The sequence below is a fragment of the Scyliorhinus torazame genome, chromosome 4 (assembly GCF_047496885.1).
Source record: "Scyliorhinus torazame isolate Kashiwa2021f chromosome 4, sScyTor2.1, whole genome shotgun sequence".
Lineage (NCBI taxonomy): Eukaryota > Metazoa > Chordata > Chondrichthyes > Carcharhiniformes > Scyliorhinidae > Scyliorhinus > Scyliorhinus torazame.
Genome location: NC_092710.1, coordinates 280,869,608 through 280,894,052, shown reverse-complemented (window position 1 = coordinate 280,894,052; position 24,445 = coordinate 280,869,608). Strand labels below are relative to the sequence as shown.

Below are 24,445 nucleotides of genomic sequence, written 5' to 3'. Positions count from 1 at the left end.
GGAGATGTCATGATCTGCACTCATGCACAGAATGAGATACAGACAGGCAGTGACAGACACCCAGTAAAGCCAATCAACACACAGGACAGAACACAACCAATCACCAGGCAGAACACTAGAAGGTGGTTTCCCACTATAAAACACACGAGGCATCAACACGCTGCCTCTTTCCACTGTTGGCAACTGGAGTGATAGTCGGGGTGTATATATCAGTTAGCATCTTCTACACGTTGGTTATAGTAAGCACGCTTAGATTAGTAGAGTGTCAAACCCACAGCGAACTGTGTGCACTGCTTAACAAGTTCAATAAAGCGTATTGAACCAACACCAACGTTTGGAGTCTACTTTAAAGTACAACTTCATCCAGTTGCAGTCTGTGTTACCCCTGGGTGATTAACACGATAGGCACTCAAGTTCCTAGGTGACCAGATCTCTCAGCAGGGCGTGCGCCCGGACACAGACAAGGTCAAAGCAATGAAGGTCCCTGAAGACAAGACGGTGGTGTTGCGTTTCTCGGGTATGGTCAATTTTCTGGGCAAATTCATCCCAAACCTGGCCTCACACACCATGGCCCTACGAAACCTGGTAAAAAAAGTCCACTGCCTTTGAGTGGAAGGCAGCACAGCAGGCAGAGTGGTTGGAGCTGAAAGCCAAGCTCACCACTGCACCCATCTTGGCATTTTTCAACCCAGACAGGGAGACGAAGATCTCGACAGATGCGAGCCAGGATGGCATCGGTGCGGTCCTGCTGCAAAGCGATGACACTTCATCCTGGGCACCGGTAGCTGCGCATCGAGGGCCGTGACGCCCACCGAAAGGAGGTATGCGTAAATAGAAAAGGGATGCCTGGGTCTTCTCACTATTCTCAAGTTTCATGTCTATGTCTACTGCCTGCCGACATTCACTGTCGAGACGGATCATAGGCCTCTGGTCCACATTGTCCACAAGGACCTGAACGACATGACGCCTCGGTTGCAGCGCATCCTCCTCAAACTCAGAAGGTACGACTTTGACTTAGTGTACACGCCTGGCAAGGAGTTCATCATCGCTGATGCATTGTCCCGCTCCATCACATTGCCTAGTGAACTGCTGGAAATCATCCGGCAGATTGAATCACAGGTTCAGCTGTGTGCTAGCACCCTCCCGGCATCTGATGAGAAGGTGGTTTGTATCCGCGAGGAGACCGCCAAAGACCCCCTCTTGCAGCGTGTCATGCACCATCTCGCCAATGGCTGGCAGAAAGGGCAGTGCCCTCAATTTTACAATGTAAAGGACGACCTGACGGTGATAGATGGTATCCTCCTCAAGCTGGACCAGATTGTCATTCCACTCAGTCTCCAGAGCTTGGTGCTCCGCCAAATCCATGAGGGACACCAGGGTGTCGGGAAGTGCAGATGCAGAGCCAGGCTGGCTGTCTACTGGCTCGGTATTAGCCAGGACATCTCGAACATAGTCCTCAACTGTGCGACCTGTCGCTGCTTCCAGCCAGTGCAGAGCAAGGAGACGCTCCAGCAGCATGAAATCGAGACCTCCCCGTGGTCCAAGATTGGCATTGACCTCTTTCGTGCGAATGGTCGTGACTACGTGTTGATTATTGACTATTTATCCAATTACCCTGAAGTCGTGAAGCTCTCAAACCTCACATCTCGGACCGTCATCAAGGCCTGTAAGGAGACGTTCTCCAGGCATGGTATCCCACTCACTGTCATGAGTGACAATGGCCCGTGCTTCAACAGCCACGAGTGGTCTATGTTTGCCAAGTCATACCATTTCAAACATTTCACTTCCAGCCCACACTATCCGCAGTCCAATGGGAAGGTTGAAAAAGGGGTGCACATTGTGAAACAGCTCACCTGCAACGCCGCGGATTCTGCTTCTGACATCTACCTCGCGCTGCTTGCGTACAGGGCGACCCCACTGTCCACAGAGACCTGCGGACGACACTTCCAGCCATACACTTGCCCAACCTGGATCCAACCTCCCGGTGCTACAGAAGGTGCAGCAGCTCAGAAACCAGCAAAAGCAGGGCTATGATGCTCATGCCACCGATTTGCCCGTGTTATCCCCGGCAGACACTGTCAGGATCAAGATACCGGATGGTGGCTGGTCTGCTCCAGCTGTCGTTGTTCGACAGGCTGAGCCCCACTCGGATGTTGTACGTATGGCTGATGATTCTGTTGTGCGACGCAACAGACAGGCACTGCGCAAAGTTGCCTGCCCGCAACCTCTTTCTTCTCCGTTTATGTCCATTGTTTTGCCACCTCCTGATACCTCGAACTACGAGGCCCCCAGTCAAGCTTCCATCCCGCCTGTCAAGGCGCCGTCATTGTCCCCACCACCTCTCCGGCGGTCAACAAGGATCAGACACAAGCCCCAGAGACTGGACTTATGAACATTTGTTTTGTTTGCTATGTTCTGTTTTCTCATATCAGACAGTTGTCTTCACATGTAAATACGTTCACATATGCCACCGCTTGTAAATATGTTAATATATGCCACCTCATGTAAAAACGTTCCCATGTGCCAACAAAACATTCAAAATAAGGGAGATGTCATGATATGCAGACATGCAGATAATGATGTACAGACAGACAGCTAATGAACACAGAGAACAGGACATGACTAATGAGCAGGCAGGATACTCAGGGGTGGTATCTCACTATAAAAGACACTAGGCACTCACACTCCGCCTCTTTCCACTGATGAACATCTACAGAGTGAGTCAGGGTGTATGTACAGTGTCACACCTCCACCACGTGGCTAAGAGCTAGTCTGCTTCAGTCAGACAGAGTAACCACGCTTAGGTTAGCAGAGAGTCGAACTCCTAGAGAATGAGCTGTTCCCATGTTAACTGGTTCAATAAATCAGATTGAATAACTTCAAGGTCTGGAGTATCTTTTGGTTAAAGCTGCATCCAGTTGCAGCCTGTGTTATCCCAGAGTACATAACACATCAGAATTCAGCAGAATTAGGGGTTAAATGATAAGATCAGGTTGCACAAGCCTGTCTTGTTTCCTTTTAAGTTTAGACGACTGAGAGGTGATCTAATTGTCATAAATATGGAAGGATTTGATTGGGAAGATAAAGTAATTCCTCTGGTGGGGAATCCAGAACACTGGGCATAATTTTACAATTGGAGCTCGGCCATTTAGAATCATAGAATGTACAGTGCAGATGGAGGGCATTTGGCCCATCGAGTCTACACAGGCCCTTGGAAAGAGCACCCCACTTAAGCCCATGCCTCCACCTTATCCCTGTAACCCATAACCCCACACAACCTTTTTGGACACTCAGGGCAATTTATCTTGGCCAATCCACCTAACCTGCACATCTTTGGACTGTGGGAGGAAAGCGGAGCACCCGGAGGAAACCCACGCAGACACGGGGAGGATGTGTAGACTCGCACAGACAGTGACCCAAGCCGGGAATCGAACCTGACATCCTGGAGCTGTGAAGCAACTGTGCAGACCACTTGTTGTGTTACAGTGCTGACTTAGGAGTTAAATCAGGACACAACAGGTAGTTGAAAAGTCTGGACCACAACCCCAAAGGTTGTGGATGTTGAGATTTTTATTCAGTAAGGGTTCCAAGGAGTTTGGAACAAAGGTACGTAAATAGAGTTGAGCTGTTAGATCACCTATGATCTAATTGAATTGTGGAACAGACTTGAGGAGCTGAATGAGCTGTTCCCATGTTAGAGCATGAAGTTAAATTCTCTTTAAAGGACAGTAATGTTTTTTTTTTTAAATATTTTTTTATTCTCCTTTTTCACATTTTCTCCCAAATTTACAACAATAATCAGTAACGAATGTAATTTATCAGTAACAACGATCCCATCCTCCCATCAAACCCCCAAACATTAGCCCGCATGTTAACATAAACAAATGACAAAAAGGAATCCGGAATCACCCATAGTCACCATTAACACGTACAGTCCTCCCCCCAACCCTCTCAGCCCCCAACCCCTCTAATATTCGATGTGATCCAATTCTCGAAAGAGCATAATGAATAATGCCCATGAATTGTAGAACCTCTCCATCCTTCCCCTCAGTTCAAATTTGACCTTTTCAAGCGTTAAGAATTCCAGCAGGTCCCCCCGCCATGCCAGGGCACAGGGTGGAGAGGTTGATCCCCACCCTAACAGCATCCGCCTTCGGGCGATCAATGAGGCGAAGGCTACGACATCTGCCTCCGCGCCCGTTTCCAACCCCGGCTGGTCCGACACCCCGAATATGGCCTCCCGAGGGCCCGGGTCCAGTTTCACGTGCACCACTTTAGAGATTATCCTATACACCTCCTTCCAGTAATCCTCCAGCTTTGGACAGGCCCATAACATATGAACGTGGTTTGCGGGGCCTCCCCCGCAACGTTCACACACATCTTCTACCCCCTCAAAGAGCCGGCTCATCCTTGTCATAATATACACCAGTATATTATGGTGCAGACACACACACACACACTGATGGACATGCAGTGCGACCAATCAGCATACACAATACCGCAGCCAATCACCAGTGAGACCACACGCACTATAAAGACAGGGGACAGGAGAGTTCCCGCTCATTCTAGTAGCAGCCAGCTCGGAGCACAGAGCTCAGAGCCTGCAACACAGACATTCACCATGTGCTGAGTGCATCACCTGGTTAGGACTAGGCAAGGGTCAACAGTTAAAGCTGGTATTGCATTTACCCACAGTTCAAGTATGTTAATATAGTTAACCTTATAATAAAATAGAGTTGCACCACTTCCAGTGTTGGTGACCTGTCTGTGATCCAGAACACCCAACACATCATGGTACAAGGAGTGGTTGCATACTAGCACTTCTGAGACCCACCTGCAACTAATCAGCATTCCGGCATCCTGAAGTATGGAGAACATCAACCCGCCGCCTCCACATCGCCGGCAATCTCCTGTTCCAGCAGTGCTTGCAGGGTAAGGACGAGCCTTTCCAATCCTTTTTAACACACCTCGACATCCTTGGGCAGTCCTGCAGCCAAGGGGTCACCTTCGACTCCATGATACGCGACCAGATCGAATTTGGTGTTCTGTCGGACCCACTGCGTCAGCAGCTCCTCAAAATTAAGCAACTCATCCTAGCGACTGCCATCGAGACCTGTGTCCCACCTGAAAATGCCACCAGCCGGTACTCCCACATACAGGCGACTGAAACGGCGCAGCAAGGTCCCCACGAGGCGGAATGGGTCCAAACAATTGAACACCTCCGAGGCTGCAGCCTGGATGAGGGCGGCAATTTTGCGCGCTTTTCACGGCCTTGTACGTGCCAAACGAGGGGACGGTGACGTGGAGGAACGTGATGCGCAGGCGCGCACCACGCAGGACCGCACCGCGCATGCGCGGTGGCGCAACGGGCGTACTGACGTCACGACGTGCGGCAACTGTGGCTCCGCCCATTTAAAGCGTCAATGTCCTGCAAACATCGCGACAATGCCTATGATGTGGTAGCCTTGGCCACTATGCTGCCTGCTGTCGAGCAGTTCAGCCTGCCAATTCGCATCGCTTCAGCCAGCCTCGCAGGAACCTTCGGGCAATTCAACCCACGTTCACGAGTCCGATTCCGACTTCCCGCAGATCAGTGACACCAAGGACCCGAGGGAGCCTCTTCGAGTCGCTGTTATTACAAAGAACAGGCTGTCCCCGAATCAAAACCACCAGCCGCTGTCGGTGCACAGCATTGATCCAGAGGACGAGTGGTGTGCCACCCTGACGGTCAACCGATCCCAGATACGATTCCGCCTGGACACTGGTGCTTCCGCTAATCTCCAAGCGTGGTCAGACTTTTAGACCCTTGGGGTTAAACCAACCATTCTTCCGTCGACCTGCCAACTAGTGGACCACAATGGCAACGTCATTCCTGCTACCGGTTCATGCCAACTCGAAGTGACGCACAACTCGCAAAAAGCCATCCTTCCCTTCGAGATAGTGGGCTCCTCGAAGGACTCTCTGCCAGGCGCACAGGCGTGCAAACTCCTAAACTTCATTCAACGAGTACACTCTCTCTCCAGAGGACACGTCTGCCTTCCAGGATGCGGACTTCAGGGCGCAACTCAATGCCATCATCGACCGGCACCGCGCCATTTTCGAAGGCATGGGCACGCTTCCATACACTTACAAAATCCTGCTCAAACAAGACGCCACGCCTGTGGTTCATACACCTCGCAGAGTCCCAGCACCCCTCAAGGACCGCCTCAAGCAGCAGCTGCAGGACCTCCAGGACCAAGGAGTGCTCTCCAGAGTGATGGAACCAACCGACTGGGTCAGTTCTATGGTGTGTGTAAAGAAGCCTTCCGGCGAGCTCCGGATCTGCATTGACCCAAAGGATCTGAATCGCAACATAATGAGGGAGCATTACCCTATCCCCAAGCACGAGGAGATCACGTGCGAGATGGCTCGGGCCAACATCTTCACCAAACTTGACGCCTCGAAAGGATTCTGGCAAATTCAACTAGATAGGTCCAGCAGAAAGCTGTGTACCTTTAATACCCCGTTTGGCAGTGACTGCTACAACAGGATGCCGTTTGGGATTATATCGGCATCAGAAGTATTCCTCCGGATCATGGAGCAAATGATGGAGGGCATTGAGGGTGTGCGCGTCTATGTTGATGACATCATCATTTGGTCCAGGAGCATATCAGTCGCCTCCAGCGCGTTTTCAAGCAAATACGGGACCAAGGCCTTCGCCTCAACAGAGCCAAATGTTCCTTCGGCCAGACGGAACTCAAGTTCCTAGGGACCACATCTCCCGGTTGGGTGTGCGGCCGGTTGCGGACAAGGTGGCAGCCATCACGGCCATGCAGAAGCCAGCAGATAAGAAGGGGGTCCTCCGATTTTTGGGCATGGTCAACTTCCTGGGGAAGTTCATCCCCAACCTCGCCTCCCATACCACAGCTCTCCGGAACCTGGTCAGGAAGACGACAGACTTCCAGTGGCTTCCCGCCCATGAGCGCGAATGGGAGGAGCTTAAGACCAAGCTTACCACGGCCCCGGTATTGGCATTTTTTGATCCCACGAAGGAAACAAAAATTTCAACAGATGCCAGCCAATCCGGCATTGGGGCGGTGCTCCTGCAACGCGATGAGGCCTCATCATGGGGCCCCCGTTACATATGCGTCAGGTTCCATGACCCCCATGGAACAGCGCTACGCGCAGATCGAAAAGGAGTGCCTGGGCCTGTTGACTGGGGTCGACAAATTTCATGATTACGTGTACGGCCTCCCCCAATTCACTGTCGAGACCGACCATCGCCCGCTGGTCAACATTATACAAAAAGACCTGAATGGTATGACCCCTCGCCTCCAGCGCATTCTGCTTAAACTCCGGCGGTACAATTTCCAGCTCCTATACACCCCGGGCAAGGACCTGATCATAGCCGACGCTCTGTCCAGGGCAGTCAACACCCCTTGTGACCCAGAGGGGGTCGTCTGCCAGGTTGACGCCCATGTGGCCTTCATGGCCTCCAATCTGCCGGCCACAGATGAACGCCTTATCCATATTGGCCGCGAGACTGCAGCTGACCCCCTACTACAGCGTGTCATGCGCCATATGACGGACGGGTGGCTCAAGGGCCAATGCCCGCAGTTCTACAATATCATAGACGATCTGGCAGTAGTCGATGGTGTCCTCCTGAAGCTGGACCGCATCGTGATCCCACACAGCATGCGCCAGCTCGTTTTGGAACAGCTCCACGAGGGCCATCTTGGCGTGGAGAAGTGCCGATGGAGGGCCCCAAGAGGCTGTGTACTGGCCCGGCATCAATGAGGACATCGCCAACACAGTGCCCCACCTGTCAGCGGTTCCAGCTGGCCCAACCACGTGAGATCCTACAGCCCCATGAGTTGGTCACGTCCCCTTGGTCTAAGGTAGGCGTTGACCTGTTCCATGCGCTCGGCAGGGACTATGTTCTGATTGTAGACTATTTTTCGAACTACCAGGAGGTCGTACACCTGCAGGACATCACATCATCGGCGGCCATCCGTGCCTGCAAGAAGACCTTTGCTCGTCACGGCATCCCACTGACTGTGATGTCGGACAATGGCCCCTGCTTCGCAGGCCAGGAATGGTCCAACTTTGCCAGCAGGTACAACTTTGTGCATGTGACATCCAGTCCTCTGCACCCCCAATCCAATGGCAAAGCGGAAAAGGGCGTCCACATCGTCAAACAGCTCCTCTGCAAGGCTGCCGATGCAGGATCCGACTTCTACCTCACCTTGCTGGCCTATCGTTCGGCCCCAATCTCCACAGGCCTGTCGCCAGCCCAGCTGCTCATGGGTCGCACCCTCAGGACCACGGTGCCGTCCATTCACGTCCCAGACCTCGACCACGTTCCGGTCCTTCAGCGGATGCAACAGTCTCGTGCACAACACAAGGCGGTGCATGACGCTCGAGCAACTGATCTCTCTGCTCTGGCGCCGGATGACAACGTCCGCATCCATCTTCCAGAGGGTGGCTGGTCTGCAACTGCTGTGGTTCTTCGGCAAGTGTCTCCCAGCTCGTTCCTGGTTCGTCTGGCAGATGGTTCCATTCGCCGCCGCAGTCTGCGTGCCCTTCGTCTCGTTCCACGCTCGCTACGAGATCCTCCACCGGTGCCACGCCCTCCTGTTGTCCCCAACCTGGACAATGTGGAGATTCCGAATACTCTGCATCCTCCTCACTCTGCCGTGGCCCAGCCTGTTCCTCAGCCGGTGGCTCCTGACCAACCCTTGAGGCGGCCAACCAGAATTCGACGCCCACCTCAGAGACTTGACTTATGAGTTTTACAATATTGGACTCTTTGATCTGTTCTGTTATCCTGTTTCATCGTTCCAGTAGTTTGTATATAATGTTCATTTCGTTGTTGGTGTGACACCCTATTTCTCTGCACCAGGCACCTTCCCGTGTAAATAGATTAGCCTCATGTACATAGTCATGTAAATAACGCGCACAGGTACATTCACTGCACAATATTTATTGTCACGCAGGCACATGTTCTTTATATAAAAGGGGGGATGTCATAATATACACCAGTATATTATGGTGTAGACACACACACACTGATGGACATGCAGTGGGACCAATCAGCATACACAACATCGCAGCCAATCACCAGTGAGAGCAAACGCACTATAAAGACAGGGGACAGGAGAGTTCCCGCTCATTCTAGTAGCAGCCAGCTCAGAGCACAGAGCTCACAGCCTGCAACACAGACATTCACCATGTGCTGAGTGCATCACCTGGTTAGGACTAGGCAAGGGTCAACAGTTAAAGCTGGTATTGCATTTACCCACAGTTCAAGTATGTTAATATAGTTAAAATAGAGTTGCACCACTTCCAGTGTTGGTGACCTGTTTGTCATCCAGAACACCCAACACATCAATCCTCACCCTTGTAAGGTGCACTGTATACACCACCTCTATACACCAAAAGGACAGTAATGTTGTGCGACATTGGTGCTTTCTAGGCCGTACAGTACTTTTTTCAGGTATTCAGCCATGACCAGTCTTTGAGATTTGCAAATGTTTTCACAGCCCCGCCCCCTTTTACTTTGACATTTTCTCTCCTATTCTTTACATCTCTTGCCTGCCAATGCACCGCAAAAGTAGACCGATAACCAACTCGCCCATTTTTTGCAAAAACGGTTCTCGGAGTGATTCATTAGGTCACCAGAGTGAATTGCTTGATGATTCGCTTCCCTCCCTCCCTTTGGCTCCACCTCTTGATGCCAGAGTTGAGACCAGGAATTGATTAATAGAAGTAAGTGCAGGGACAAGCCTGCCATTTCCCTCTCCATTGCGAGATCTATTAGAAACGTGGTGCTCTAGGGTGGAACCCTGTCTGCCTCATCATCGAACAAAAGGAAAGCAAAAATGAGATATGGTCAGTCAACCTTCATGTTATTATTTGGACTTCTGCACTGCACAAATAGTGGTTATTTTCACCTCTCTTAATATTAAATCAATCCCTCTTGAATCAGGACTGCCAGTTTTGCCATCTAATCTGACGGGCAACACATTGTGTTCCTACTATTGCAGAGTCAGTGACTAAATTTTCCCTTCTTTCTAGTTAATAGCACATCATCGTTGGTGAATAACAGTGCACTGGCTCAATTTAAAAGGGGTAAAAAAGAAAGTTACAAAATTCTATATATCTATGCAACACGTTTTAATATTCTGGGGAACAAATTAGATGGAAAACTGTTTTGGCTTGTTGGGGAATCTGGGACAAAAGGAAATTATGGAGCCAGACTTTTCAGGAGAGAAGTTATGAAACCTTTTTATAAACTAATGGAGGTGGAATTTGGAATTCCTACAAGCAGCAGCAGATGTTGTGTCAATTGTTAATTTTAGACCCGAGATTGATCAATTTTTGTTAACCAAAGTTTTATTAAGCAATTCGTGGCAACAGCGGATGTAGGAAATTAGGTCACAGATCAGCCGTGACCTCTATGAATGGCAGTACAAGCTCAACATTAATGTCTTACTCCTATTCCAATATTTCTCATCTGGATAAGCAGGTGAGCAAAGCTTCACATCACAGTTTTTGGCTGCAGCAACACAAGACTAAAACTAAATTGAAATGGGTATAGTGACCTATTGCACCATGTCAGCCTCTTAGAAGGGAAGCTCTGCTCATGTTTGGGCCTGTTAAAGCCTGCCAAGCTATTCTCCCTAAAGTTTACACCAAGCATGTGCTTCAATGCATGAACATTTTGCACTTCAGCGGGAAATTTTCCTCTGGTCGCATTGTATTTGGTCCAGGCAAGTGTAAAGGATATAATTGGCCTTTAAATCCGTGTAGTGCTGATTAACCAGGAGGTTACAGGGCTCCAAGGATGAGATTCCAAGAAGAGATTGCATAATTGAGGGTTGTATTCCGTGGAATGTAGAAGAATTTGATTGAGGTACTTCGAATTTTGAGGGGAATTGTTAGGGTAAGTAGAGAGAAAACCTCTTCCTCTGGTGGAGGGTTCTAGGCCGGGGGACGTAACCTTAAAATTAAACCAAAAGCTTTCAGGAAAGCAGTTAGGAGCCACTTCACTTAACGAGTAGATACGTTTGCTAGACAAGGGATAGAGGGATATGGAACCCAGTTGGTTAGATGATGTGAGGATACCAATCTTCCTTGATCTCATTGAAAAGTAGTACAGGTTTGAGGAACTGAATGGGCCAACTTCTGTTCCTATGTTCCAGCCAATTATTCTTGTTATATAAATTTTAACAGCATTTTCAACTAGTTTGAAACCGTGTGTGTGTGTGTGTGTGTGTGTGTGTGTGTGTGTGTGTGTGTGTGTGTGTGTGTGATTTTGTTTTAATTCTTAAACATGTGTGCCTATTTATTTTGTTAGGAGATGCAATGCAGGCAAAAGGAAAAGCAGCTCCAAAGGTTATAAGGGTCCCATTGAATGTCTTCCTGAGTTGATAGCTGCCTGTGAATGGAGGGAGGACATATTTCATTCCATCGTCGCTGACGAACTGCAGCCTACACAGATTTCCCAGGTAATTTGCCATTTCAATCACCTCTGTTTTTCTCTTTTGGTGGTTTATGCATTTCTCTTTTTATTCAAACTCCTCGCAAACATTTTCACTAGTTTTTAAGGGAGATTGACAAATGTGCCCATCTCTTACAGCTGTCTGTAAAATGCGTTAGTATTGGCTAAGTCTTAACAACTGTGTGAATCATCCTTACTGGAACAGTCTTGTAGCTATTTTTAGCAAAACAAAATCTATTCTTTGAAAGTTGTTCCCAACTCTCAGAATAACACTGGATGCAAAAAGGTGGGGGTTTAAGGTGGTTTCTTCTTCCATCAAATAGGATATAAAAGTAGTCGGGTTTCCCTGATCTGTCCCAGCAATACACTCAAACATCAATTTAAGAAATAAATCCCATTTCAGTTCCCACACCACCCATCCTTGGTCAACTCTGAAGGAGATTATTCAGTATGGGTAGTTGTGTACCATAAGAAGCAGACTTAAAATCGCTCAGATTTTCTGCACTTCAGTCAAAGTGAAGGTATAGTCCAGGTCATCTGTCTGGACATGGATTCGAACATAGGAGCCAGCGATAAAAGGACAGCGATTACGGCGCTGAGGTCTCGGGTTCGAATCCCGGCCCTGGGTCACTGTCCGTGTGGAGTTTTCACATTCTCCCCGTGTCTGCATGGGTTTCACCCCCACAACCCAAAGATGTGTTGGTTCGGTGGATTGGCCATGCTAAATTGCGCCTTAATTGGAAAAAAAAATAATTGGGTACTCTAAATTTATTTTTAAAAAGGACAGTGGCACCTATTGCATCACCCAGTCCCCCAAGCACAACATCACTGCCTGATGGAAAGACCCGGCATTGGGAAGGGTGGGAGGTCACTGAGAGCCACTATCCAGCCCTTTCTGCCATTTCCCCACTCCCCTGTGCCCCTCCTACTCCCACCCCATGACCACTCCTCCCCTTATCACTCTCCTGTAGCCTGGGATCCAGCAACAATAATAGCTCTCTCGGATTGGCCAGCATAAGTTCTCAGCAGGCAGGACTTCCACCCTTGTGGTCTTTGATGTCGGAAAGGGCCTGCCACGGCTGCACTGACACGTAATTCAGTAGGACTTCCCTAAAAGTGACAATGTGGGGCTTTCGCTGGCTCTCCAGCTAGCAGGTGAAATTCCTGTCTCATCCATTAAATAGCACCTGTGGTTTTGCTAAAATAAACACTACGATGAGGACAAACACTCCAAGCATCCAAGTATTAGATATTTCATTGAAGTTTATAAGTGCAGAGTTCATGAGAATAAGCATACGACATGTGACATTCCTGCTTGTGTGACAAGGTAGTGAGCAGCTGCACGTGGAGCTTTGGGGTTCTCCGGCAGTGTGAGGAGTCAGTACAAGTAATATGAGGTTTAAAACTCAGTCTGTGCAGAATTGTCACCCATATTAATCCTTTACCATAAGGGAAATATATGACTTTGGGTGGAAGGAAAACGTAGCTGGGGAAAAAAACATATTATCAATTGTACTAGTGGCCGGCACGGTGGCACAGTGGTTAGCATTGCTGCTTCATGGTGCCAAGGACCCAGGTTCAATCCTGGACCCGGGTCACTGTCCGTGTGGAGTTTGCACATTCTCTCCATGTCTGCGTGGGTCTCAGCCCCACAACCCAAAGATGTGCAAGGTAGGTGGATTGGCCACGCTCAATTGCCCCGATTTGGAAAAAGAATAATTGGGTTCTCAGTTGGACTAGCCGAACGCAAGATTTGTGCTATTACCAATGATCAAGCATCTTAAAAATAAAGTTCTGCTGCATTGAATTTCTGTTTTAGAGAAAGCATTCAATTTTTTAAAATATTTAACTATTAGGATCTTTGAAATTTTAATGCACTCAAGAGTGCTGATCACATTTCAGACATATCATCGCAATGAAATATCTGAGACTTGGTTGCTCGGAATGTCCTCATAACAATTGAACATAACAATTACAGGAGTCATAAAAATGTTGAAAAGTAAGCATTTAAGATAATACTAATTTACTGGCAGTTAAAATGTTTTGTAATATTCAAAAAACAAAGTAACAACTTATTACCCAGGCAGGCAACACACAAGAGCATCAAGTCTCTACGGTTAACCCATCGCCACATGGCAGACAAGGCATGTGTAATTCTGTTGCAGAAAAATATGTGCCAGCAATAAATATCCAATAATATGCATTGCACAGATAAAGTCCCCGAACACAATGAAAATTTGCGCTGTAAGGAGAACCAGAAAAAATAACTTTTGTTTGATAATAAGATTGTACTCATTTCAAAAAATGAATTTTTTTTTTTTAAGTTGTTATTGTAGCATGTTCATTGTGAAAGTTATTTGGATCTGAAATTTATTCTACAACCTGCCTCTGCCAGTTTGGCATGGCGATCACAAGTAAAATATATTTTTTAAATTATTCTGGAAATTAGTGGGTTTAAAGCATCAATTTAAGTGCTAATTGCAGTCGTAATGAGAAAAGGCAGTCATCACTGTGAGATTTGCATCTGTTCTGCCATCAGTATGCTCTGAACGGCTGGCGACCGGCAGAAGATTTGGCAGCTAATTAAATAATTGCATGCAGGGAGGTGTTCTCATCTGATTCAAATGATGAAGATTAATCCTCAGATAAATATGTTTTGCCCGTATTGAAATGTTTTAGCAGCCTCGGCTGCAATAGCCTAGATTTTATTTTTAATCAAAAGGCAGCTACTATCTAAGAGCTTTATGGCATATTTAAGCAATAAATTATCTTCTGTAGCTGCGTTAGGACAATAACGCTTGCGCACACGGGTAAACAATGAGTGTTATCTTGACTGTCCTCCACACAAATAGCACCAGTTGTGCCTCAATATTGCAGGCAGCTAAGAGTCTTCCAGAAAGGCAAATGTTTTGGCAGTGGATTCCAAATGTTTTTTTTTCTATCTCTGTACTTATAACCTGATCTCTCCAGTTGCTTTTGACAGTTATGGTTTTTTCTCACTAATTTTTTTTCAGAAAATTAAATATTGGGTGATATTTTCCGTCTGGGATACTATGGGCGTGAACCACCGGCCACGTTGAATGGTGCGGCCGATGAATGCCGGGCGAGCTCACTCGCGGGTTTACTGACAGTCTTCGCACCTCGCGCGTGGCGGTCAAATCTAAAACACGCCCACAAGGGACGTGACCAATCACACATGCCAAAGCCGATTTTAAACCGGCTTCAGCAAACTTACTCACTATCCACTGGCAACGCAGGATCCACCGGTCTTCCCAGCGAGGCCGCAGCCGGACACCATTCGGCACTGATCCATCCAAACATGGACCAGGCGGAGCAGCACCCAGGGGATCTCCTGGGTCATCGGTGGTCAGGATAAGTGCAGGGTGGCTCCCTGACCCTACCCTTTAAACGCAAACACCTTGGCACTGCCAAGGTGCTTTTATGGCACTGACCAGCTGGCAGGAGCACTGCCTGGGTGCCACGGTGGCAGTGCAAAGGTGCTCAAGTGCCAATGGACAAGATGGGCCATGCCCATGAAAGGAAGGTGGAGGGGGGGGTTTGAAGGATGGGACGTGTGCAAGGCAGGTAAAGAAGGGCCACTGGGAGGCTGGAGTGGTGATGGGTGGAGGTCCTGGAAGGGAAGGAGGTCAGGGGGCCTGAAGAGGGGACCGCCATAGCGGGGTGTCCTCACTTGGGAGTGTGGGGTAGTGCCCATATGTGTGGGGGGTGATATTGCTTATGTGTGAGGGGAACCCACAAGCTCACTTAGAGATCGGGGCACCCTTTCAAGATGGCGGCCCGATCTCTGAATTCAGTGTGGCCTAAACCGGTGAGAAGCTCCCCAGACCCAAAAAAGTGACTAAGTGTCATTGAATAGCGGTGGGGAACTCGGTGGAGAGCCGGCTGAAAACTCCCTGAAAAACCCGCCACAAATTAACTTTGAAATTTTGGGGAGAATAGTGCCCTAAATGTTAATGCCGGGACTGTATTGTGCATAGTTCGCGTTTCCGTTGGAGGCGCTATTTCTGGAGCAATTCAGGACATAGTAATGGGCCAGCACTCTGCTGGTGCAAATTCTGAGAAATTCCTTGCCCAGCGAGCGTTCTAACTGCTGGCCAGAGTTATCGCAAAAGAGCCTGGCAGCTGGAGGTGTTTTTAAACGCTCCACTTAGCACACACTCACTGCAGTCAATAAGATGGCTCAGAGAAGACCTGCCCCCCCCTCCCCGCCAAATTCAGGAGTCTAAGGTGGTCCCACAGCTCCATGCCAATGAGGATCGGAGGGACACCCTCTTTCCCCAGCATGGACCGCAGAATCATGTCTGACCTCCTGAACACTGCCTGTGAGGTGGTGGCAAAGGCAGTCAGCACTGCCAGTCTCACCAGGAGGAGACAGCCTGCAACATCAGACGGGTGGGGGTCACTGGTGAGTTGTCTGTCCTGAGAAGGGCAGAGATCCAGGGAGGGTTCCAAATGATCCCCTGCAATGGAGCAGAGTTTCTGAGGAGTGCCGACACCTGGTGGGCTTCTAATTGAGCTTGGCCCTTAATACAGCTGAGGCATGAGGATGTCCAGTGGTGCAGTCTGGGTCGGCTCCCAGATAACCAGAGGCCTTCTGAGCATTAAAAGCTCTCAGGAATGTGAGCAGCCAGGAGCCTGTCAGTAGCACCAAAGGTGTGCATTTAAAAGACAGATTGCAGCAATGGCAGTCTGAGCCAGGCCACCCCAATCCCGAGGGGCACACTCCAAATCCACGGACTTGGCACCAAGTCACCACCTGCTACGATGCCCGGCCAGGGCAGCCATCCCCCAGCCAGCCCAAGAGTTTTCCAAGGTTTATCAGTGTTTTTGTTAGCCTCTCGCTCCCCCTTCGCAGCTGTAGCGCCCAGTCCAGCTTTGTAAATACTTGTAGTAATTCATGCCTGCGAGATATCCACCTGAGAAGAGAGGAGCATCGCGTAAAGGTGGAGCATTCAGTGTCCAACCTGTTAATCACATCTAAATGCATGCAAATGCTGGTTTTGCATGCCAGAGCAGAACGTAAAGCCTCCTCTAACAGGCGCCGGAATGTGGTGACTAGGGGCTTTTCACAGTAACTTCATTTGAAGCCTACTTGTGACAATAAGCGATTTTCATTTTCATTTCATTAATGCCACCAGCAATTGACCGGAGCATAACACCCAAATCGGCGCTGGGCGTGGACCTCGATTTTGGCTGGAGGCCCGATTCTTCACCCAATCGCAGTTCACATTTGTGACGTCACAAAGCGAAGATTTCCACCCATTGTCTGGACGATATCTGTAATTATGGGTGATTTTAATCTGCATATAGAGTGGGCAGATCAAATTAGCTACAATATCGTAGAGGAGGAATTCCTAGAACGTATACAGGATGGTTTTCTGGACCAATTAGTTGAGGAACCAACTACAGAACAGGCCATCGTAGACTGGGTAATGTGTAATGAGAACAGAATCATTGACAATCTAGTTGTGCGACACCCCTTGGGGATGAGTGACCATAATATGATCGACTTGTTCATCAAGATGGAGAGTTAAGTAGTTGATTCTGAGACTAGGGTCCTGAATTTTAACAAAGAAAACTATGATAGTATGAGATGTGAGTTGGCTTTGATCGATTGGAGAATGTTACTTAAAGGGATGACAGTGGATAGGCAATGGAAAACATTCAAGGAACACTTGGGGGAACAACAACAATTGTTTGTTCCTATGTGGCACAAAGTAAAACGTGAAAGATGGCCAATCCATGGTTTACAAGGAAATTAAATCCAAGGAAGAAGCATATAAATTGGCCAAGACAAACTATAGGTCTGAGGATTGGGAGCAGTTTAGAATTCAGCAAAGAAGGACCAAGGGATTGATTAAGAAGGTGGAAACTAGAGTACGAGAGTAAGTTTGCAGGGAACATAAAAACTGACTGTAAAGGTTTCCATAGGTACGTGAAGAGAAAAAGATTGGTGAAGACAAATGTAGGTTCCTTACAGTCAGAAACAGGGGAATGTATAATAGGCAATAAAGAAATGGCTGAGCAACTAAACACATACTTTGGTTCTGTCTTCACAAATTCAGATATCAGAAATGTTGGGGAATGCTGAGTTTAGTGAGCGGGAGGATCTGAAGGAGATCAATATCAGTAGAGAAATGGTGTTGGGGAAATTAATGGAATTGAAGACTAATAAATCCCCAGGACCTGATAATCTACACCCCAGAGTACTTAAGTAAGTGGCTCTAAAAATAGTAGATGCATTGGTGGTTATCTTCCAGGATTTAATAGACTCTGGAATAGTTCCTGCAGATTGGAGGGTAGCTAATAAAAGGGAGGTAGAGAGAAAACGGAATTATAGACCAATAAGCCTGACGTCGGTTCTGGGGAAAATTCTAGAATTCATTATTAAAGATTTTATAGCTGAGCACTTAGAAAACAGTGACCGGATCGGACAAAGTCAGCTTGGATTTATGATGGGGAAATTATGCTTGACAAATTTATTGGCATTTTTCGAGGATGTAACCAGTAGAGTTGATGAGGGGGAGCCAGTGGTTGTGGAATATCTGGACTTTCAGAAGACTTTTGACAAAGTCCCGCATGAAAATTAAAGCGCATGGGATCAAGGGTAGTGAATTGAGCTGGATAGAAAACTGGTCAGCAGACAAGAAAGAAAGAGTAGGAATTAAAGGGTATTTTTCAAATTGGCAGGCAGTGACTAATGGGGTACCGCAGGGATTCGTGCTGGGACCCTAGCTCTTAATATATTTTAGATGAGGGAATAAAATGTAATATCTCCAAATTTACAGATGACACCAAGTTGGGTGGGAGGGTGAGATGTGGGAAGAATGCAGAGATTCTTCAGTTTAATTTGGACAAGTTGAGTGAATGGGCAAATGACTGGCAGATGCAATATAATTTGGATAAATGTGAGGTTATCCACTTTTGTAGCAAAAACGAGACGGCGGACTAATATCTGAAAGGCCATAAATTAGGAATGGAGAATGTGCAACTAGACCTGCTTGTCCTCGTACCCAGTCACTGAAAGTAAGCATGCAGGTACGGCGGTAAAGCAGGCAAATGGTATGCTGGCCTTCATTGCAAGAGGATCCGAGTACAGGAACAGGGATGTCTTGCCACAATTATACAGGGCCTTGGTGAGGCCACACCTGGAACATTGTTTGCAGTTTTGGCCTCCTTATTTGAGGAAAGATGAGAGAGTGCAGCGAAGGTTTACAAGGCTGATTCCTGGGGCAGCGGGACTGATATATGAGGAGAGATTGAGGTTAGGATTATATTCGCTGGAGTTCAGAAGAATAAGGGAGAATCTCATGAAAACCTATTGGCAACAAATATCACCATCTTCTGTGCTGAAAGAATGAGGAGGGGGCATAAACAGTAATCGTCTTCCTCTCTAAGAGGTCGGACAGGTGTAAGCTGCTTCTGCTACACTTGGGAGAGGGTACTGGCAGCTGCCTATTCTATCTTGAGGAGGCATGGGAAGCTTCTACTTTCGGGGGAGGTGGGGGAAAGAGGCCTTTAAGGAATGAATGTTCAAATTAATGTGACATGTTTCACATCACAAATTACTCCTGGCAGCAGCCTGTTCACGCGTCGTAAAACGCGACGACGTTTACGACAGCGTGGACCCTCTGCGGCGGGATGGGAGAATCCCGCCCATCATAATTAGAATAAGGGGCTGGATTCTCAAAAAATGGTGCTATGTCCCCATGCCAACGTAAAAACGCGGGGGTTTACTCTGGAGATTCCTTCAAAATATTAGCAGCTATTGACCTACATGCAGGGGGCTGGCAGGGCGCCGGAGTGCTTCTCGCAGCCTCAGCTCCGGATACGGGCATGGTTTCGAGTACGCGCATGCGCACGGCGGCAGCCTCAAGTGGCCGCGCCGAACGCGATGGCGGACTCAGCCAGCGAACCCTGGACGAGGAAAGAAGGTCCCAACAATCGGCCCCGCGCCGCTACATATAACACGCCCAATCCCCGCCCCGGCCACCCATAAGGCTTTGGACTGTGGGAGGAAACAAACCTACGCAGGCACTGGGAGAACGTGCAGACTCTGCACAGACAGTGACCCAGCGGAGAATTGAACCTGAGACCCTGGCACTGTGAAGCCACAGTGTTATCCACTTGTGCTGCCATTGCTGAAGCAATGGAGAATTGCTGGTCTCAGATTGAAAATGAGGAGGAGGCATAAAGAGTAATTATCTTCCTCACTAAGAGGTCAGACAGGTCAAAGCTGCTTTTGTTGCCCTTGGGAGAGGGTACAGGCAGCTTCCCTGTTCTATCTTGAGGAGGCAAGGGGAGCTTCTACTTTCGGGGGAGGTGGGGGAAATCCCGGGGAAGGCCCAAGGCTGGCCATGTAAGTGCCTTACAGGCACTTCATCAGTGGAGATGATGTGAAACTCTTGCCGGTGGGCAACATTAAATTCCAGCCATAAACTCAACATGGGGCCAAAGAGAATTCTGAAGTTTCAAACAGACCAGTTCAGCCTGAGGCCGTGGTTGTCGGTGGTGAGAGGTACAACCAGTGGAAAGGGACAGAAATTCCCGGGAGCAAAAGCAGTGGCTTTGGTCTTTCCAATATTTCAGTGGAGGTAACTGTGGCTCAGAGAATGTACAGAGGTATTTGAGATAGAGAGAGAAGTAAAGCTGTAAATGTGCCCTACGCAGACAATCCACCAAAGAGCGGCATGTGGTTGAGTGAGAGAGGACCAAGCATGGATCCTTGTGGGACTCACCTTTCATGAGCTTCTCCATCTCAGCACAGGCCCCCTCATCCACATCTCCCATGAAGGGCACCGCTCAGCACCCTGGAGGCAATTATAGGAAGGGTACTCACCCCCTTGACACCCCTCAGGCTGCAGGTTGGCACTGCCAAGGGGTGGAGCCTCAAGGTGAGTAATTAGGGGAAGGTGGCTGAAGGGTGGGATTGAGTGCGGGAGACCCTTGCCAGAAATCCAGGTGGAGGGGCTGTAGCAGCATTCTGAGTTCGCCATTGAATGGCACATCGGGGTCGCTCCTCGCGACAGTGGGAATCACTCCGGTTTTCCCGCTGACGGGAGCACTTAGTCTCTGATCATATGCGTTTCAATTCTAAACGTGGAGATACTTCATGCAGCTGAAATTAAGTTGCTTTGTTCACTGAAATTACTGTTGTTGCCAAAGTTTGGGTAATTATTCCAACTTCTGTCATCTTCTTAGACTTGGAAATTCTTGTCCCATCTGCCAATCATCGAGGTTAATCTGAATATCAAGGGCTGGTGGGAAAAAGCTCCAAAAGGAAAAAGTGAAAAACCGCTGCCTAATGTGGGCACTGGCTTCCGAGATGAGAAGAACTGGACTCAGCTCCATGCGGATCAAGAATACGTTCTCCAGATCAATCTGTGCAGAATCGGCCTGGTTCGCAACAAGGTATTTGTCTTTACTTCAATAGAAACAAAGTCAAGGGAAGCAAAAAACTCGCAACCATTAGTTAAGTCGGTTCCAAGATTCAATGAGATCATGGCTAATCTGTACCCAAACTCCATTTACTTTCCTTAGCTCCATACCCCTTTAAAACTTTGGCTAGTATTTATACAAATTTCCTGTTTGACTTATAATAGGTGTAAATCTGTCTACCAGGGGCAGGGACTTCCTACAACAGACAGTCACGCTTCTCGGGCTCAATTCTAATCTATCACTAAGCTCCTGGCCTCATCATGAGGAGGTTCCCAGAAAATAATAGCTCATTGCAGGGGAGGAGAATCAGGACAAGCCTTAATCCTGATGTCAGGCAGCTGACTAACATTGGCACCCTTCAGGGAGCGAATGTCATTCTGGTGAGCACGCTTCAAACAGCACCATAAAGCAATGATTGCTTCTCACTCAGAGGTTGAGGAATAGGGGGCAAATAAAGTGTCTATTCCAAATAAGTTACAGCCGATATGGCTAGGACCAGTGTGTCTGGATCACAACTAATTTCTGACCTTCCATTGCGCTTCCATTAGATTGTAACTGAATGAGGTCCGGAATGTTTAGAATTAGTACAATGTATGTTTCTGTGCTCTCTGTATATGTGAACAGTGCTGTCTGTGTGACCAGAGCTTTACCTGGTCATTTACAGCCAGGCTGGAGGCAGAGATAGGCTGTAAAATGATGAGGGAGTGAAAAGGGTGGCTTGCTGGTTGGTTATCTCTCAGCCACCACCCAATCCTGGTAGAGGCTGCAAAAGTGGCAGATGACCTTTCTGCCCAGAGCCCAATTAAGTGGCCAATTTAGGACCTCTTAACCTCAATGGCATTTCACCACCAGCAAGGGATCCGGCTGCCATTTTGGGAGACCGCCAGGTAAACCCTGGTGGCCTCCCAGCGGGCTTCAGGGATTGTAGGACAGGTGGCCCTTCCTCTCAAGCACTCTTTGGCTCACGGATATGAACCCGTGGCAGCAATGGCCAACAGTGTTCCCAACTACTTTCACCAAACCCCCACCCTCCCTGTCCAAGACCTACTTGACTGGCCCCAGACCCCACTAAGCATGTTGGGAGGGTGCATGTTGACCAATGTGTGCTCTTCCTCCAGAGGCAGTCCTAGTGGTGGCCACAACTCCTAGTGGTGCTGCTGCTAAGCTGTCGACTCTCTGACTGGTCAGCTTCTCCTTTTGGCAAACAACCAGCCTTAATACTGACGACAACACCAACAGCAGCTGCTGCTCCCCAGATACAGCCTGAGGTCCTAATGATCTCAAAATTACCTCCAGCACCTTGGAGACTTAAGGCTTAGTTTGTGGGCTCTGCTAGATCATGCGCTAGTAATAGCGGAACTGGATTGAGTGCAGGTTCCCTGACTCCATTCTGTCCCCTGGACCGTTTCCGCAGAGGGTGGAAGATGGCGTAGCATGGCTCTCCTTTGTACACAGTTGGTAGCCAACAAGGCTTGTTAAGGGTCCATTAAGGGCAATTGGAAAAGACTGATTATGATTTTCCAGGCTACCCCATGGCGGCGGGGGGGGGCAACACTCCAGGTAGGCAAACAGGCAGCAGCCACAAGCCTCCCTATAGAGGGCCATATCCCCACCCTCAGGGGTGGTCTGGCTGCTAAGTTTTCAAACGTTGGAGAGAGGCAACCTCCATTTTGAACCCCTCACTCCCTTACTAGCCTTCTATCACAGCCTGCTGTTCCTTTCAGGCTAGAAAGCATCTGATTGGCCCTCTAGCTTCAAGAGCACACCTAATATCCTTAATTGGGCAGCTCATGAATTGGCGACATAGGGAAAATTCAGAAAAAGTGACTTTCCCAAATGTGCAGATTCTGACCCACATTAAAGCCTTCATGTGGGTTGCAGAAGCCCACAGTAAAAAAGCCTTCCCCTGACCAATTCTGGGTGGAAAGAACTGTAGGCTGGCAAAATCTTGGAAGGAAAATTAAGATCTAGCTGCATAGGCTGGCGAGAGTAGAAATATCAAAAGAGTTTAAACAAGACAAACGTGTAGAATAAATGTGGAAAATAAAATAAAACTAAAATCTCAAATGTACATCTAAATAATAATATAATCTTTATTAGTGTCACAAGTAGGCTTACATTAACGCTGCAATGAAGTTACTGTGAAATTCCCCTAGTCAACACACCAAGGCGGTAAGGTACACTGAGGGAGAATTCAGAATGCCCAATTCCTCTAACTAGCACATCTTTCGGGACTTTTGGGAGGAAACTGGAGAATCTGGAGGAAACCCACACAGAAACGGGGAGAATGTGCAGACTCCGACACAGACAGTGACCCAAGCCGGGAATCGAACACGGGTCCTTGGCACTGTGAAGTGACCGTGCTAACCACTGTGCTAAACACATAGCGTATAAGTGATTATATTGGGAACCTAATCATTGATTTAAAATAGAAAATCATGACTTAATGTCAATAACTGAAATTTGGTGCCGGCTGGATCAGATCAACAATTTATTATTCCAGATTGTGGAACTTTCACTGTATTTCCCTTATCCGGCCCTTCCTCAAAAAATTCTATGGGACAAAAACGCAAGCTGCATTTCAAAACTCAGTGCTGACTGAATAAAAATTAAACTAACGATAATTATGAATTAAAGGTGGGGAGCAACACATCATTTGGTTTGCAAATTGTAGCATCAGTGTAGAGTTCACCTGGGCAGATTGTTGTGGAATCTTTCTGTTACATACTTGCAAGCGCATCAAACAGATATTCGCCCTTTGTAAACAGTTTGCGAGTTGATTTATGATGACAGTGCTGCTTTTTTTATTAAACAGAAGTACAAAAACTGGTTTTACAGTTATCGGATTTACATATAAATGGTCTTCACTGTTAACGACCTAAGGATCGTCATGGAACTTTATTTTGCTGGAGGCCAACATGTTCCAAAGGCATCGCATTGCTTTCTAAAGCAATTTCCTTGCACTGTATTTAATTGTAACTGGTAGACTGGCAAAGAACCAATGCTCTGTCATGCATTTGAAAAATATTACATTGTTGTTCATTTAAAAAGAACAATGACAGTTATTAGTTATCGACGTAATTATGTACTTAACAAGGATGCCTTCATTCGATTAGGCTGTGTTCAAATTTGACTTCCCAGTTTTCTAAGGTTCATTTCACTTATTACCCTCTGAGATGAACAGACAGTTTCATCCAGTTCTACTGCATCCAAACCAGCTGCCTGAAGTGCAGATCCGTTCTGTACTGCTGCTGCATTACATTAAATCATTAGAAACTTGTTGAAGCAAAAAGTCAGCACTGCAGCAGTTTGTGGCTTTTTTTTGACAACATGTTAACTTTTGCTTCCTTTCCCACTAATAGCTAACAGACCTTTTAACCAGAAAGGTCAGCTTGTGGTAGCTTGGTAGAACTTTTGCCTCAGGGTCAGAAGGCTGTGGGTTCACGCTAATAATCTAGACACTGCATTACTGAAGGAGTGCTGTGTTATTGAAGGAGATCATCA

At 47.8% G+C, this 24,445-nt stretch overlaps 1 protein-coding gene and 1 long non-coding RNA gene across 6 annotated transcripts in view; one reads left to right on the top strand and one right to left on the bottom strand.

Moving 5' to 3' along the window:
* LOC140410975 (uncharacterized) overlaps positions 1-24,445 on the bottom strand; it is a 251,362-nt gene that overhangs the window by 176,140 nt on the left and 50,777 nt on the right. The gene's annotated exons all lie outside the window — the stretch shown is intronic.
* ascc3 (activating signal cointegrator 1 complex subunit 3) overlaps positions 1-24,445 on the top strand; it is an 813,859-nt gene that overhangs the window by 781,714 nt on the left and 7,700 nt on the right. For all 4 annotated transcript variants that reach the window (XM_072499844.1, XM_072499840.1, XM_072499842.1 and 1 more), the window contains 2 exons: positions 11,339-11,489; positions 20,705-20,914. In XM_072499844.1, the coding sequence (XP_072355945.1) occupies positions 11,339-11,489; positions 20,705-20,914 (361 nt within the window). The remainder of the gene's footprint in view (positions 1-11,338; positions 11,490-20,704; positions 20,915-24,445) is intronic.